We start from the raw sequence: 18,547 nt of genomic DNA, 5'->3' as shown, positions 1-18,547 counted from the left end.
TGCAGGGTCCGAAGAACTAACAAATTTTTTTTCCATCTTCAAAACACTGGGCTTATTCTTAAGTTAAAATACATAAAATCTACAGCTTGTAAAAAAGATAAAAAAGTAAGGAGCTAATAGTTTTGAGTAAACAACAGTATTTGGAGCACAGAACACAAAAGAAAAGGGTCTCTGTGTGGCAGAGAAAGTCAGCTAAATGAAGTTAAAAATGCAATTCATATGACTATGGAAGGATGTAATGTCAATTCCCCTATCAGTAAATGAAGTTAAGAAAGAAGAGATCATGAATTAAAGAGAATGATTATAATGACCACTACAATGAATGAAAAGAGAGAATAAATTCTATTACTGCTAACTACAAGTGGGTCTAAACCAGAATTGGGTGAATTTCTGGGGGGGGCTAGTTTTTCCAAGACTGACTTGCATTAAGCATTTATAGATGAATTTAGGGAGAATGATCTTTAAAACACTACTCTGCCTTTATAAGAACAGGGGTATGTTTTTTCATTTATGATAGTCTTATGTTTCTCAGTAGGATATGTGTTTTAACCTCACTTTCTCAATTTGTAGCAACTACTCTGTATGTAGAATTCTGAGGTCCTTGAGATGTATTAAAATCATGCATCCAGACAAATTCCCATAATAAAAACACATTAGGTATTTCAGAAAATATACACAGTTGATTAGAAGTTTTAAACTGTGCAACGTGATCATTCCTGATAGATGGGCACACCTATAAAACTATCGTTCTAATCGAGGGAACAATTATGTCACCAACCCACCAACCAATTTCCTGGTATACCCCAACCCAACTACTGATCTGTTTTATATCATTGTAGACTATTGCATTTGCTTTTTAACTTTCAATAGCTCAACAGTATTTCATTGTAGATATTACATGATTTATTTACCCATTCACCTGCTAAAAGACATTAGTGTTTTTGATTATTACAAATAATAATACTGTGAACAACTGCAGTGTGAACATAAGTTTTCGTTCCTCTTAAGTAAAGATTCAAGAAGGGAATGGAGGGAGGTATAGATTTAACTTTAAAACACTGCCAAACGTTATCCCCAAATGGATATACCATTCTACATTCTGATGAGAATTCCAGATGATCAACATCATTGAAAAACTTGATTAATCTTTTAAATTTTTAGCTAAAATAGTAGGTATTATTGCATTATATATTTTTTAAAAGATTTATTTATTTATGCATACAGAACATACAGAACTGGGGTACAGGTCAGAGGTGCAAGGGTGGTGAGAGGATTCACCAGAGACTGAGTGGGGAGCAGAACAGGCTGACTGATAAAGTACACTGCTGAGGAGAGCAGCAGGTGGGTCAGGAGGTCTGCTGCGCCATTTGGATAACCTCCGGGATGGGGATTGAACTCATACTGAAGTGACTTTAGCTTCTTAATGCTGTGCTTTAACTCGCTGCACCATCATGGAGGACCAAGTTGTAATTTTTAATTTGTATTTTCTTGGTGACTAATGATGTGCTGCATATACTTTCAGGGTTTTTTTTTTTTTTTTTTCTATGTATCTTCTTTTCAAGGAATAGTAACTGCTGTTTGTCAATACAGTAGGACTTTAAAGGTATCTTTATGTGGTCCTTAAGTAAATAGAATATTTTTAATACCAGTTGTTTGGTTAAATAATATTCTTATTTCTAATAGATTTTAGCTGATTTTTTTGGGGTTTTCCATTTATGAAATGACATATTTCATCAAAAATACATAAATAATTAAGAGTCAAAATGTTTTGTTGTCTCCGAAAAGGAAATTTTGGAGAAGAAAATACAAAAGTGTAGGCAAATGTCTTAAGTCTGGATGGTTGAAAAGAGGCCTGGTTAGCTAGAATTGTACAGGACTGTATTCCAGAAGTGGTTAAAGAGCTCCTGGGGAACTGGTACCATTTCTCATCACCCTCCCTCTCCTACCTACCTACCCATTTATAGGCTGCTGGCTTGGACTACAATCCCCAGCAGGATTAGCAGGATTTCCTGTGGGAGAGGGGGAGCATAAGGACTACAAGGAAGTAGAAGAGGGATCTGCAAAACAAGCACACCAAAAACTGGGAGGCCTTGCAGGCAATTTCTCCATCTAGCAACACGCCCCCCACCCCCAAACTCAAAGGGCCTGCTGCTTCTATAGCATTCTTCCCTCACCAGTTCATTGCTTTTTCTGTTAATAATTCCTTTTTATTTCCTTATTTTGGGGTGTTATTACTTTATTCCAAAGCAGCAAGTGAAAACTCACAAACCAAACATGGCACACTTGTAAGCTCATTTGCTTTTAGCCTTTCCAATTCCAAGTTTATTTTAGTTCCTGAAGTATACAGTCCAGTGGACATTAAATTACCTCTTGTAAAAAAATTATCATTTTGGGGGGCTTCTTCACCCAATTCTCTGCCTCTTGATAAGTTGACTCTCAAAATTTGTGGATTTTGGAGGATAGGTGTTTGAAAAGGATAGTGGTTAATATTTATTAAACCAGTGATTTTCAACTAGGTGTGATTCTATTCCTACTCCTTTATGTGGGGTACAACTGAATAAGGTTAAAAAACTGAGCCCCTATTCCTGACCTAGCAGGCAGGTTTGGGAGGTGCAAGTAGGTAAGGAATGGATAGGCTGCCTTGCGGACAAAGCCATAAAAGTGACCACCATGACCAGGAAATTAGTCCAGCTCCATGAATGCAGAAGCAGAGGCCAGACATCCCAGCAAATAACTGGTACAAAATGGCAAAAGTCCACACAACTATAGTATAAAAGAGTGCCTCAAATCCTCCTTGGGAAACACACTTCTCCAGCTTGTCCACTATTTCTCATAGCAGTGTATTTCAATAAATCTGCCTGTTCTGTTCTTCACTCTTGTCTCTGGTGAATTCTTTCACCTCTGTTCTCTAGCCTCATCCTGAACTTGTCCCCACAACACTTTACATTTTGGTAATACATTTCTGAGTGTGGTCACACTGAGGGATTGGTGGCCTGGCATCTATCATAAAAGAGGGATTAGGGATGCTACTAAAAATCTCATAAGGAACAGGTAGGTCATTTCCCAAAACAAAGAACTATCTTTGACAATAAAATAAGAAAAATGTTACTAGGGTCAAGTCTGAGGAACTCTGATTTACACTAAGCCATCGGCACATCTTAATACCTTTTTCATTTTAGGACTAAGGACTGACTAGGTAAGCAGGTCAGAAATTAGGGGTAAAGTAGCTAAAAGGTAGCCAAAGATGAAATCTCAATGGTAGTTCTAAATATTTCAAAGGTACCTTTTTAACTTCCAAAGCACATTCCATCAATGCTTTCACACTTCCAACTTCACGCAGTGTCTTTTTACTATTTACATCTGCTCGCCAAGATAAATTCCTCAAAACACTTGCAATAACCTGCAAATGAGTCAATTTTAGAAAAATTTGTATATGAACTGTTTTAAACTAATTGCTTTTTAATCAAAGAGGTAAGATTAGAAAGCTGTTAGTAGAGAAATCCCTCCTATATGCTAATATGGAGTCAAAAGCAACTGCTACAGTTTAAATATTTTCCATTCACACCATTCTAGTGTTACTGTAACCATAATTTAAATATGAGAACCTAAGTACTGAATCACAGCTTAATTTAATCTTATTCAGAATATTAACTACTACTATCCAAGAAAAACATCTGAAATTCTAGGCAGTACCTGCTGTAGGTCCTCACTTTCAGATTTTAGTTGGGCCACAAGTGCTCTCATGCAGCCTTTCATTGAGCATAACGTCGCCTGTAAAAGTAAATATGAGCATAAGTCAAAAAGAAAGCAACGTGAAACATGTTTTATAAACATGTTTTATAAAACTCAGACTTGCAGACTGATAAACTCATTTTAATCATAATGAATATATTTAGCCATAAATGATGCAGAACTAGTTTAAATATATGTGTGCAATTGTCAGAGTTTTTCTCTAACTCCTAGGAACAATGTTTTTAAATGTGAATGCATAAGTCCACCAGAGTGGTGCATCTTTTGCCTTTGTTTATTAGGCATGAGACAACCAAATTGACTAATGACATGAGTGGGATGTGAAGTATAAGTTTTTAATTTGTCAGTATTTAAAAGAGACAGTAACAAGAAGAAAATCAGTGAAAAGTACTTCATATGAAAATGACTCACACTTAAGATATAATACAAGATGAATCTTATAAATCATACCTTGTTAGCTACATCGCCAAAAGTCAAGTTTGTCAAAGCCATTCCAGCATATCGTCTTAATGTAATACTGTAGTGGTCATTAGTAAGCCCATACATTTCACAGTCTACTTGCAATAATTCTGCAATAGCCTGTAGTCCCCCTAAATTTGAAAAGGGCAAGAGGAAAAAGACAATAATCTAGAGTCCAACAAGTTGGTACCAAGTTTATAACTTAAACATTTGTGCAAAGTATCTTAAAGAATGCCAATATAGTGTCTAAATTTGTCTTTATAATTGTAAACTACAGAACTTTTGGGTAATATATTTGTATAACAGAACGGAAAACTATTCATTTTCTGCTAATTTCTCCACCCTCCAGTCCCTTTCTTAGTGAGTGAAATGAACAAAAATAAACTTTATATACTGCATATACATGGAATGTAGGCAGAAATGAGAACTTAATTTTTATCATGGGGACTTTATATTGTTAACTGTCATTCACTGAGCCCTCATTAGTTATTCCAATATTAGTTAATATTGAAACTTCAAAGTGAAACTGAACAAAGCAAATCTTTTATTTTTATGAAAATATTGTGCTCAAGTTGTTACTAAGTTCTGTAAAACTACTTATGTTTCTAAAAAATTTATTACTTTTTGTTGATATTAACTAGTGTCAAATACCAACTATAAGAAGATTTAATGTTTTCTTTCCTCTTGGTTCCATTGGATATGCTTAACAAAGGTTATCCAGTATATAACAAAGCCTACAGTGGTGAACACTAGAAAGCAAGGAAGAAAATGAAGGGAAAGGGATAGGCAAAGACATAAAAGAATAACACAATAAATTAAAACAAACAAAAAAAAAACAAAACTTAAAGGTGAAGCAAAATGGTAAAGGAGTAGACAAAAAATGCCTAATGTGGCTATTAAAAATACTCATTTATCAACATTAATCATCCCGGGACTGGAGATACTGTTTTATTGCAGAGAAGTAGCTAACAGAAAAAAGGGAAGGTGAATATAAATAAACAATTCTTGGATACTATAAATTAAATAGGTTATTAATTAAAAAAAAAGCTGTACTTAATTAGTATTTTTGTAAATGATTATGAAGTATCAGTGTGTAGCGATATCTATGTTTGCAAAACAGACAAAGTTCTATCTTGTGTTAAGAACTCTAGGACAGGGATTTAACTTCAGTTGAAACAAAGTTTTATGACTAGCAAAAATGACATACATTTGAATATAGGTAAGTGAAAATTAAGTTAAAGGAAAAACCAAACCATACTTAGAAAATTTCCTTCTGTGCATTCATGATGTGGAAAAATACATTGCCAGTGAACAAAATACGATCACTGTCTTAAGGGAATTTCTACATTAAAGCAAGGGTCAGAATAAAATAACTAACTTAATCATGGCAGACTTTGGAAAAGCACAGGGCAAGACAGCAAGTGGACTTAGCTAAGAGTTAGGGAATCAAGGAAAAGGCTGAAGAAATATGTTTAAGTTAAAGGATGAATGAGTATCTAAATGGGGGAACAGAAAGAACAAGAGTTTAGGTGTATGGAACAGCATGTGCAAGGATCCTTAGACATGAAATAGTAAAAAGAAGGTCATGCAATGTATGCACTGAGATTACACAAATAGGTAGAGGCCACATTAGACAAGAATTTATGTGCCACACTCAGGGTTTAGGGATGGAATAATTAGATATGTGTGCTAAATGAATTGCCAAGGTTGCAATGTACAAAATGGATTATGATTGGAAGTGAGAAGACAAGACAAACTACTAAAGAATTGGAAACATGAGGATGACGTCTTAAAGTAGATGAAAACAGCAGCAGTGATTTGCAGTGTATTTAAAAAGGAGAATTAAAGCACTCAGTTACCAGATATGGCAGTTAAGCAGAGTGAAGGACTATTTCCAATATTTTGGCTTGAGCAAACAGATTGATGAGATTGCTATTTTCTGAGAAAAGGAACCCTGAAGAATAAAATAGGGGACTAGAAGAGGTAAATTCAGTTTGTGCCAGCTGAGTTAGAAAGCTAATTCAGTGAAGATGTCAGAGGACCAGTTTCATAATGTGTCTAAAATTAGAGAGAGAGAACTTTGAAATGTAAATCTGAAAAAGACTGTAAATAAAGTCATGGGTGGAAGGGGGGAAAGAAAGAGGGAGGGAAAGAGAGAGAGAAAAAGAGAGAGAAAAAGAGAACACTTCAGCAAAGGAGAAAAAGTAAGTAAAAGAGCTGAGTCTTGAGACAGGAAATAGATCTGGAGAGCCATTCTTGATTTGAGTAATACCCTAATACTAATTAGATCACCAAAATGTTAAGCACATCAATACCAAAACAAAATATACCATGCTTTGTGGTACATACAAAATCCTGCCTCATAAAGCATTACATGTGATGCTTTCTTGAGAAAGATAAAATGATATATAGAACAACCCAAGAAGGCACTAAATGATCAGAGTCGAGTACTCTTACATGGAAAAGAAAACTTTAGGACTTGATTCTGGAAACAAAGATTAAAGGACACAGTCAATATCAACAAAAGCATGAAATACACAGCTAATAAAAAAAATTCAATAAATTTTGGGTAAAAGAGAGAGGTCTTTATGATTTCAACAAATGCAAACGATTTCAGTGAACTTAAGGCAAATAAAAGAATTTGTATCTTAAAAGTATAAATGGACCCACAAAAAAAAATGACACAAATTAAGGTTTGACAGAATAAAAAAATAGGCTGCACTATGAAAAATTAGGATATTTATGGAAATGATGCAAGATGAAAAGTATGTCTTTTTGCATTTTTTTTGGTGCATGTCTTAGGAAATAGTGGTCTATGTGGACCAAGTACTATTTAATATTGGTATTCATATCCTGGCTGATAGTAAAGTTCTTCAGGTGACCTTCAACAGATATCATTAATTTACACTTATCAATAAATGGTAATAGATGACAATTTAAAAAAAGCATATTTTTCTTTTACTTGGGTTAGATAATCAACGTTAGCCTAAAATGCTTCATTCTAAGTTTAATAATAGGGGCCCAACATCAATATTCCTCAGGTTGGTATTTCATAAATCCTCCTGATCATTAAGAATTATTGGGACCACTTATTAACCCTACCTTTCTCCTCTGGAAAGTCTGTTTTACAAAAGCCTTTTACAAGGCCAGAGAATCTACATGGTATGAGAAGTATCTTTGGTGATCATTAAGATCTGGTTTGGGAAAACTAATGCAAACAAACCATGAGATCACGAGGACCATGTCACAATCATTTTTGAATCTAGGGCCTGGGGCTCAGCTGGGAAGTAATGAATATACTTATTGTTATTATAGCCTAAAACAATGCTAATAAATGCAAACGTAAATGATCCTGACATCTGTAGAAGTGTCTTGTATGTAAGTAAAAATAGCAGTCCCAGCTGACTGGGTTTAGGAACTTCCTATCATCTACCAGGGTCTTTTCTTATCTCTTACTCGCAGATTCCTTATGCTATCCTTAGTCTTATCTCCTCACAATCCATAAACTTTGACCATACTTTTGCTTCAGTGGAAATTCAGAGGCTAGGGGTGAGAAGAAGGTAACCCCTTGTGTCTGTGTCCCCAACAGTCACACCCCCAGAGGCCCCATCCTGCTCCTCACCTGAAAGCCCCTGCCCTAGCTCCTGTGATGAAATGCCCAGGGTAGCCTTCCTACCTGAAGAAGGAAGAGGAACAAATACTGAGTCTAGGTTTTACTTTGAAATTCATATGATTAATGTGTCATTCCTAATCTGGAACAAAGGGTCATTCATAGAAAAATCTTTTAGTACCTTAAAACTGGAATAATTTTCTTGCTTGGTCACTCGTTTTATCCTGTTCTTATTTTTTACTGGTATTTATAAAGAACTTAAAATTTTCACATATGATGAAATGTACCGAAGGGAGAACTAAAAAAGATTATACTAAATTCTATAGGAGGCTAGAAGGGTGGGGGAGGAAAGCGAGTAAATGGTACCACTGCTAGGGAAACCTGGGAAAGTATTGCTGGAAGGCAGGCCTGAAATCAGAAAGTGATGGTGCCGTAGGAGACAGCACTCATTTTTGGTGTGCAGATTCTGAAAGAGTTTCATGAGTTTGCCACTTATAAGATAAATGATGAATGACAATGATGAGGGCAACAGGAATGCAACACAGGGCTACAGTGGAATGTAACACAAACAACACAAAAAGCAAGGGCACAGCTCCACTGAGATGGAAACTGAGTGTGCGGTTCTGGCTTGTGGCTTGGCTAGAGAGATCCAGTTCACATGAGTGGGCTCAGCATGCTGCAATTTATAAAACCATATGAACAAAATGAACCTAGAAATCAAAGAAAAATCATTACATGAAAACTGGGGCCCACAAATACAAGTTACCTATGGTTCAGAGTATGTGATAACACATACCTAAAATAGTAATCCTTCCTAAATTAATGAGCTATTTCTAACTTCAATCTGACCATAGTTACTTCTATATTAACCAACTGAAAGATGACATGCTGCTTTATTGTCAAAATGCAGTAAAACACTGATGGCACGAAGATAAAATGAAAATATTAACAATTCCTCCTGGTGTCCAGAAGAAGTTACTGATTTCAAGAACAATAAGTAGCTCTACATTTCAAAATATCTCATATTATCCTCCCTGTCAACTATCACAAAGGGTTTATCTTGGCAACAGGGACAAGGAGTGGCAGCCCACTCCAGTATTTGGTAAAGATTTTGAAAATCCAAGAGTTTATCACATGGTAGGAGTTATGGTTATCTAGGTCCTTATTTCCTATGCAAACCAGAGAGTAATCATTTCCCACACAGGATAGGAAGCAGCTGGGAATAGAAATCGTGGCCTTATATTCCAGTTCACCAATGATGAAAAATTTTCAGTGTTCTTCCATGGCAATATGAAACATTTGTCTTACCAAGTTCATTCATTGCGTGTCTATGCTCTTCATCAAAGGAAAGTTTCATAAGAACACACACAGCAGGACAGATCTGATGTTCAACAGGAGCTGGCACTGAAAAATAAAATGAACATGAACCATAATGCTTTGTATTCTCAAAAGTAATGATGTGTCTTAGCCTTTAAAAATACAGTGTTTAATGTATCCCTAATGCACAGTACTGTAGCAAATCAACAAATATTTGCTGAGTAGATGAATAAATATAGAACCTTGGTAGAGAAAATGGGTAAAGGGCATTTTTGGGTCCAGAAAAATATTTACTTTTTATTTCCCTTAACCAAGTCTGTTAGGGTAAATCTCTAAAAGATTTGTGATATAACTCAGATAACCAACAATTTAAGATTGTTCACAATATGAAAAAAAAAATTGGTATAAGATGGCTTAATTTCATTTATAATTTCCATTTAAATTTTTATCATGAGTGTGGGTTAAAAGTACATGGCTGTAAACAAATGGCTAGAGAAGCCTAACACAAACTTAGTAAAGAAAGTTTACCCTACAGACAGATAACTAGATAGTAAATGAAAATTTAAAGAACAGGTGTCCAAGAAAATATATTTCCATATTTAATACTAAGCACAAAGTTTCAAAGCACATTATTTGAAATAAAATTTAAAAAGTATATTCTTCAGAAGTAATTATGTTTACTTATTCTATTTAACTTTTTGAGACTAGGTATCAAGGGCACAAAATTTGAGTCCTCACATAATATAGTCAAAGAAAACAATCCAGAAAAAGTATGTTCCCCCAGTTATTAGTTTTCCCCATCCCTAGGAATGATAGCAGAACGGACAGCTAAAAAGGACTACTTCTATTTTTTAAAATTCTTGAATGCTTTCTGATTTTAGATCAATACACACCTATACACCTAAATTTAAAAAAATCTCCTAAAGCTTCATAATGTTCTTACCATCACCTCCTGCTCTAAAATCAAAAGGTTGAATACAACAGTCCTTTGTCTTTTGTATGTGTATATATGTATGAATATGTGTGTTTGCATGTTGTTATAGGTGAAAGAAAGGAAGGCCTTACCTTATATACTTACTGCTTTTGATTCTTGCTACAGGAATGAAGTAAGTTACGGCCCTAAGAGGCCCTTCTCATGAGGGAGAGGGATTGGTGCTCAAGGGTCTCTCTCTGAGCAAAGAGCTGGGTGGTTGATCAACCCCAGCCAGTGGGACTCCAAGTCTCGAGCAGGATAGGGTAGCAGGAAGAGCATGGGTTGAGGGTCAGAGATCTGGCCTCTTCCTGGCTCCACTACTCACTAACTGAGACTTCAGTCAAGTCTTTTAGATTTTCTGAGTCTCAATTTCTTCTTCTGTAAATGGAGATGACAATGCCTTCCCTTCCTACTTCACAAGGTTGTTATGAGGATTAATGGACTTAACAGCGGAGTAGAGAATATGCAAATATAAAGCTTAGTCACTGACAGCTGAAAGCTATTATATCAAGTCCCTTTCTTGAGCTTAATCTATAAAACCAGAGAGGGGCAACACAATTACTCAAGATCTTTCTAGAGCTATTATGCTATGACTAATCTCTCTTGATTCTTGTTCTTTTTATGAATACTGGTGCATAGAACATTTTATGTTGCTATTTTTTCTAGGGAAATACAAACATTAGCTTTAAACTTTGTTTGCAATACAGATGGTGAATGTAAATTTCCTCTTCCTGTTTCATAAAGATGGCATACTAACTAAAAAAAGGTTTTTTTTTTTTTAAATTTTTAAAAAACTTACATTTGCTTCATAACATGCACTAGGAGGTACACTATAGCGAACATACTTGGATTTTTGTCCTGGTCCATGCCTTGTTCATGGGCTTCCTGCCACTCCCAACAGGTTTCACAGTACGCTCGTATCTGTTCCAAAAGATGAAGGACTCGGATTTCACGCCTGCCTCGCTTGTCATCAGGCTGTGAGTGAATGATGTTGTGGAGTGCTGCACTGGCCCTGGCCCGAGCCTCTTTACTGCCCCGGGAATTTCCCAACAACACAGAGTCTTTGTCATTGCCATGTAAAAGCTGGATGAGGAGAGGAAGACATCCAGACTGTCGCATGGATATACAGCTGTCTTGGGAGCTAGACATAGCTAGCAAAGTTCGCGACATATCATCCTTATCATGAGTACCAAGCATTGACAACAATGAATACACCATTTCCACCTGTGGGCCAAATGAGTTTAGAAACAAAATTATGACTTTAATATCTAAAAGCCAACACCAATGAAGTGATGAATGGGATATTTATTGTAACTTACTAAAAGAAAAAATAAAGAACAAAAAACCCTTTCTGGATGAAAAATGAGCATTAGTTCAAAACCCATATCATCAAATTGATCATCACCAATTTGTATACATGAGTACAGAATAGTAGTGTTAGTACCCAGTATTGAAAAAGAAAGTAGATTTTTGCAATACTTAAATTATTCTTTGGAAAAGCTGGCAATAACCCATTGATTATAATGAATGAATCAACTGATTTTTCTTTCTCATACATACACACAATTAGGAAATGATATTTATTTTAGTTATTATCTGAATATAAAGTTTTCACAATCACCAACCCTCATCAGATTTTGTCACTAAAATTATGTGACTTCTCTCATATTTTGTCATTAAAAAGAACAGGGAGTAAGAAGTCAGAATTCTTACTCAGTTTTGTTTTTTTTTTTTAAAGTAGCATCAGTTACTCTCTGATTCTAAGGATTTACTTAGAAACAGATTAGAACAGGAGACAGTACCTAGTTATGTAGAATTATGATGTTTCATTCCAAAGCTATCATTTCATAAATCAGTGCTGCTTATTTATACCACCCCTCTCCCAACACAAATTTGGGAGGGTCATGAAGGCATTTTTGGTGGTCACAAATCGTGTGAGGAAGTGTTACTGGAATCTATGGTGGAAACATCTGAACAAAGAACTGCTCTTCAGTCAATAATTAAGAAACCTTACTACAAGTGTGTAAATATACACATATTCTTAGATATAAAAGTTTCAGCAAGCAGTTCAGAATTATGGCTACATGGCTTTCAAATTCTGGCTCCCCACTTATAAGCCAGCTATGGGACATTGCCAAATTGAGCTCCAGTTTTCTCAGTTACAAAATAGAGGGATTTATCCAGTAAGATTTTTTCTGTGGCACTTCAATGAAATAACACATGTATAGAATAATACGTGACAGTCAAAATGTAGTGAGATTTTAATATTATCCTGCACCTTGAAAGATGATAGTATAGCTGCCAGTTTTCAGAGCACTATTGTTGACTACGGAGACTTTCATTATAGTAAAAATATGTATTGATGTTGGAAAAATTTGGAGGTAAATTCCAATTAAATTGCACAAAAATTGCCTGAAGCTTTTTTTGCTTCATTTTCTTATTTCAAAACAAAGGGGCAAGATCACACTGCAGGAGTTTTTGAGAAGACCAAATATTGTACAAACAATATGCACAGTCACGGGCCCACCAGAGGTCCTCACAGTAGCTATTATTGTGAGTCATCAAAAAGATTAAGTGTCATAATAACACTATCATGGATTATTCTAACATTAATTTCTTAAGTCAATAGTACTTTATTATTGTCTGTCCTAAGAATCCTTAGCATATATAGAATATGTTATGAAAATAGTTATGGAAATATTTAAATGGAAAATATTGTTAAATAATATTAAAATTTTATCTATGTCAATAATAAAATAAAACTTCAGTCTTTAAAACAATAGTAATTCTCCTGTTTCTGAAAGCATATTATCTCCAGGCCCTAAAATATTTGCTAACATCCGGTAATATTCAATAATTTTTTATCCACTACAAAAGATACATTAAAAAATTAGTTCAACTCTAAAAAGTCCAAAGAGCTTCAAGTAAACTGTAGTGACTTAAAGAAAGTAGACAAAATAGATTAGTAGGACAAAGTCTTAGAAATAAGAAAATGCTTTCTAAAAAAAGTAAAGTCAGAGAAAAGTTGTAAGGTTGGCTAGGCTTCTGACCGTCACTTTGCACTGGCGCAGAAAGTCGACTGCCACTGCAGGCAAGACATGAAGGCAGACACAAGAACTTGTTTGGGAAGCAGCAAGTGTGTCTACTACTTAAGATAATAAGGTTGAAAAAGAATCAAAGACCTGATCATTTGGTACTTTTTAAAATCCCCATTTTCCTTTTGTCTATGCTTCTTGATATAAAAATATGTCATTTATTTAAGAGACTGTGATTATGGGATTAGAATTCTGTAGCTGAATTTAAAAGATGAATGAAATATTTTAGCAAAGTTTTAATACCACTACTGACTAGTGTTTACAGTTCTGTTACCTTGGTTCCCAGGTGACTTGTCAGTCTTCGAGGAGCTGAGTGTGTGCTACCAGAACTCAAAATACTGGCAGTTTCATGATCCATTCGTGCAGCTGACCCCTAGAAGTTAAGCAAATTATAGATAGCATAATTTAGATTACAAATAAATATTCAGCTATTTACATGGTAACAAATGCTCAAAAAAAAAACTGTCTTTAGGGTAAATTGCTAAATATGCTATATGTCACATTCAAGTGTTAACATTTTAACTGTTCAATGTATTTTTACCTGTGAGTGTAAGGTTTTAGAAGAAAACTGAAGAAAAAAAAGATTTATTAGAAAAGATAGCTAAACTAGAGAATGGAAGTATATATAAACACTGAAGAAATTTTCTAAGAGTACTGTTTTCTCAGAAGTCAAAAGAAACCACATTCAGTTAAATATAAATTGACTGATAAAAAGTTTCAGTGATTAGGCCCTCCCTGGTGGCGCAGCAGGTTAAAGCACAGCACTAAGAAGCTAAAGCCACTACTGCGTGAGTTCGATTCCCGCCTGCCCTGAAGGTGACCACATGGCGTGGCAGACCTCTCGTGACCCGCCCGCTGCCCCCCTTAGCAGTGTACTTCATCAATCTGCCTGTTCTGTTCCCCACTCTGTCTCTGGTGAAGCCTCTCGCCGCCCCTAAGCCTCTGGCCTCTATGCCAGTTCTGTATGTACAAATAAATAAATCTTAAAAAAAAAAAGTTTCAGTGATTAAAAGGTCCAAAATTACCACAAAACTAACTGATTCATACAATCCAAGTTTTCTGGGAGCTTGCAGTATAGAAAAGACTACTTGAAACTTTTACCAGAGAAAGATTATGAAAAAATAAATAGCTACAATTGATCTGAAAGCACTGTAGTAGAATGTATGAAACACTGAAGGGAAATAAGAAGAAGCAACCTGTTTATGTATGGCACTGAAGACTGCATAAAATAAGAAGCATTTAGGGCCCTCCCTGGTGGCACAGAGGGTTAACAGCACTAAGAAGCTAAAGCCATTTTGGCATGAGTTCGATCTCCACCCACCCTGGAGGTGATCCACGTGGCATGGCAGACCTCTCCTGACCCACCTGCTGCTTCCCTCAGCAGTGTACTTTGTCAGTTAGCCTGTTCTGCTCCCCACTCTGTCTCTGGTGAATCCTCACACCACCCCTGCCTCTCTGGCCTGTACCCCAGCTCTGTATGCATAAATAAATAAATCTTTAAAATAAAAAATAAATAAGAAGCATTGAAGGTAGGCCTGGAATTTTCAGTAGAAGGCTGATAGAAGAGACTCTGTTAAGGTAAAAATAGAAAGAACAAAGTTTCTGGTTAGATGTGTAGTGAACACAATGTGTTTACTTGCAAATAAAGGTTGGGTTAAATTAGTAAGGATTTTGTGTCATTTTTAAAGATGTGGAAGCACTAAACTTTAGGCAGGAGAATGGTATAACCAGAATTATTCCCTAAGAAGAATAAAGAGAACAGCACGGGAAATGACAGGTGGGAAATCAAGAAGAGGGTACTGTTAATAGTTGAACAGGCACAAATAAAGAAGTGAGAAATGGGGATGTATACTTAGGGCTAAAAATTAATTGGCTTATTAACTGATTGGATGTGAATAAAGGGAGATTTCTAGGTAAAGAAAACTTGGAGGTGCTGAGATTGGATAAAAGGATAGATGAAACTTTCATGAACAGATGTAGAAACCCAGGAAGAAATGATGTCTTAGTGCAGGTCTGAGCTCCCCTTTTTTATACCCTGACATCCAGTAAGAATGTTCAATCAGAAACATATGATGTCATTTCTATGTAGATAAACATCTGGGCTTTATCAAAATATGTTACAGTTAAAGCCCATTCATTAATGATTTAAGAATGTTATGATATTCATAGTATTCAATTAGAAAACACTATCAGCATGAAGCCTGTTATAGGTCTCAATCTTTCAAGAGGACAAGTTCTTTGAGAACTTTATATTGTTCACCGCTACTGCTGTATTCTCAGTACTAAGTGTAGCCTCAGGCATATGTTAGCTGTCAACAAATAGTTGTTGAATTCTGAATGAGTGAGGAGTTAGTAGTAAAATATGTAAGAATATCTGGACAGTGGACACGACTGATGGTTCTCTGGTACAAGTGCTTTGGCTAGTCAGAGATGTGGCAAAGAGAAAACCCTGATGGTAGTACTAACTTTGAGGATTATGCTTCAGAAAATACAGGAGGTTTGAATGAATCTATGTCTTGAATGCACCCCATTACCCTAAATTTTAGAATCAAAAGAACTCCTAATAGCTTTTATGAATAAAGGTCATTCTTGGTCAAGTTAGAAACTCTCCCATTAGTCAGCAACCTTAACTGTTCATCTGCTAACAAGTAAAGAAGTGAGAAATGGGGATGTATACTTAGGGCTAACACGAAATTGTTAACAAGCATTCCCAAGTGAATAGTCTGGCTTCTAATAAGTAATAACTAAATGCTCATGCAGGGACTTCTGAATTTGCTACAAGTACCCAAATAGGTACTACTTCAAAGTATATTTTTAAAAGGGCAGCTTAGAATTTGCATTGAGGTCATGCTAAGGGTAGATTTTACTGACTAGTCCCAAAAGCAGATTTAGGGCATCATTCATAGCAATGTTTTAAAGAGAAAATTATAATTTCAGAACTCACCTGTATACTTAAAGCCTTTTTCATGGTTTCCCATATAAAAGCATAAATACCTACTTACAGTCACATTAGGGAAATCGAGGGTTGATTTGAGAATACCAGGACAGAGACCCAGAGTAACTATCTTTCTGGGCCCCAATTCTTTGTGGGTCTTTGTGGATGCTTTATGTTGATTAGTCCTCTAGGATACTTCTTAGTAGGAGCAGCTAGTTAGCGCCCTTCAAGGCATGGAAAAGAGGCAATAGAGAAACTTGTACTGTATGTTTTTCACTGCTATTGGGCACTTCCAGAATAATCTTTCAGTTCACAAGCAACCAAACAGCGCATTTTTACTCAACTTTTGCTACTTTCCAGGTAATAACCAGGAATATAACTGTAAGGCATTTCACTTTTACTGCCCTATCAAAGGGAAGCTCTACATGTAAATGTATAGTGGTAATTGAGAGAGCTCAGGTGAATACATAGGAGGAAAGGGGAGAGGGAGAGACAATGACAAATAAATTTGGAAATAAAGAGTTCTAGTTGCAACAGAGGAAGCATTTGAGGGACCAAGACTCTGAATAAAGACTAAGGGCACATTTTTTGTAAATTTAATCAAGGGAATTTTCTTGTTCTACAGGGCTACTCCTTATCATGAAGAAAACATACCATCTTTGAGAATATATAAATATTTTTTACTGTGTGATTCTAAGACAACTCCTAATGATCCTTGCTAGTAACTATGCCTTTATGTAATCCGTTTCCAAAAAAAAGATTATATCTAGTGGCTGGTTTCTAGTGAAGAGAATGCAGAAGAAGCTATGAAAAGTCATTTCTAAGATAAGGTTGCATAGACTGTAGCTTCTATCTAGGGTACCTCAATTGTTCTGAGGGAAGCCAGCTACTATCCTCACAATAGTCTTCTGGAGAGACCCAATGAACTGGTACTCTGGGAACACTTAGTGTGGACAAAAGGTCTGTCAAAGCTGTATGAGTGAGTTTAGAAACAGATCTAACCCTAGTTAAACCCTGAGATGACTACATCCAGCCAACACCTTGATTATGAGTGACCCTGAACCAGAGGCACTCAGCTAAACTGAATCTGGATTCCTGACCTACAGAAACAATGTTTTCTGTTGTAAGCTGCTGCATTTGTGAAGCTCAAGTAGATAACTAATACTGTTTGGGGAACAAAGGGGTTAAGTTATGAAGTTAAGGGAATACTTATTTCCACACAACACTTACTTCAATGTAGATACCAGATCTTCAGACTTAGTACTTCCCTTGGACTCCTTGATTTTGAAACTTCACTTACCTCTCCCAATCTAGCTAGCTAGAAATCTAGATGCATTTACTGTAAGTATTTATATAACAGAAAGAACCATTTACATATCCAAATTCCCAGTATGCCTAGAACTTGGGTTTTGAGAATCTTTATGTCTAGCCCTAAATCTACAGCTTTCAGAGAGAACAGAATATCTCTGCTCACAAGAACAAATAACTTTCTGAACAGTGTTTTCTTCATGAATAAATTGTGAAGAAACTTGAGTGTGATTAACTTTCTCATAACCTCAAGCACATAGCTTGAACTGGTCATGCTCACTGTCCACAGACTTAAGTACTTCCAGTTCTAAGATGTATGAGATCCTATGTTCCACTTTTCTCTTTTCTATTTCTTACAGAATCCAGGTCCCACGCTTCATAATTAACACACATACTCAATTTTTAAATTAATGTTTCTTTTAATTTCAAGCCTTAATTGAAACATATACCTGTAATCCTTTTATTTCACTAGTCAGCTCTTTCTTCACTCAGAGTAGGACTGAAATAGATAAGCCTTGTTGCTTTGTACAAAACTATGGTTCTTCTTCCTTTACTACAATTTTACATTCTAACAGAAATATAGAAGAAACTCCCTTAACTTTTTGCTACTAAACTGACAGCTATCTGGGCCCATTTTTATCCCCCCTCATCTGTTCTTGCATTATGGAACCCATTCACTGAAGATCTATCTTTGCATCAATGCTCTCAATCCTTCTCTTCTCCATATCTTTTTTCATTGGGATTTTTTTAAAAAGATTTATTTATTTATGTGTACAAAACTGGGTTATAGGCCAGAGATGGTTGGGACGGTGAGAAGATCCGCTATAGTCAAAGTGGGGAGCAGAATAGGCAGATCGACAAAGTACACTGCTAAAGGGAGCAGCAGACCAGACAGGAAAGGTCTGCTACTCCATGTGGGTCACCCCCATAGCAAGGGATTGAACTCGCAGCGAAGGTGCTGCGGTCATCTACGCAGTGCTGTGATTAACCCGCTGCGCCACCAAGGAGGGCACTTTCATTGGAGTTTTTAAACCTCCTTCTCTACTAGCTCCTCCTCATGATTATTCAAACATGCTCATCTCTTCTATTTAAAAAAAAAA

General features: G+C 35.9%; 1 protein-coding gene across 2 annotated transcripts in view; it reads right to left on the bottom strand.

Annotated features, from left to right (window-relative positions):
• The window catches only part of APC (adenomatous polyposis coli), a 116,553-nt gene that overhangs the window by 14,246 nt on the left and 83,760 nt on the right, over positions 1 to 18,547 (bottom strand). The window contains exons 2-8 of one of the 2 annotated variants that reach the window (XM_012721808.1): positions 13,479 to 13,577; positions 10,955 to 11,333; positions 9,128 to 9,223; positions 7,832 to 7,885; positions 4,201 to 4,340; positions 3,694 to 3,771; positions 3,284 to 3,400 (exon numbers count right to left, since the gene is read on the bottom strand). In XM_012721808.1, coding sequence (XP_012577262.1) covers positions 3,284 to 3,400; positions 3,694 to 3,771; positions 4,201 to 4,340; positions 7,832 to 7,885; positions 9,128 to 9,223; positions 10,955 to 11,333; positions 13,479 to 13,577 — 963 coding nt within the window. The remainder of the gene's footprint in view (positions 1 to 3,283; positions 3,401 to 3,693; positions 3,772 to 4,200; positions 4,341 to 7,831; positions 7,886 to 9,127; positions 9,224 to 10,954; positions 11,334 to 13,478; positions 13,578 to 18,547) is intronic. The other variant, XM_004678370.2, reaches the window with a different exon arrangement.

This window comes from Condylura cristata, unplaced genomic scaffold, assembly GCF_000260355.1.
Source record: "Condylura cristata isolate star-nosed mole 26May11 unplaced genomic scaffold, ConCri1.0 scaffold00007, whole genome shotgun sequence".
NCBI classification, from domain to species: domain Eukaryota; kingdom Metazoa; phylum Chordata; class Mammalia; order Eulipotyphla; family Talpidae; genus Condylura; species Condylura cristata.
The sequence above is the reverse complement of the archived record's forward strand: the minus strand, read 5'-3'. Positions and strand labels throughout refer to the sequence as shown.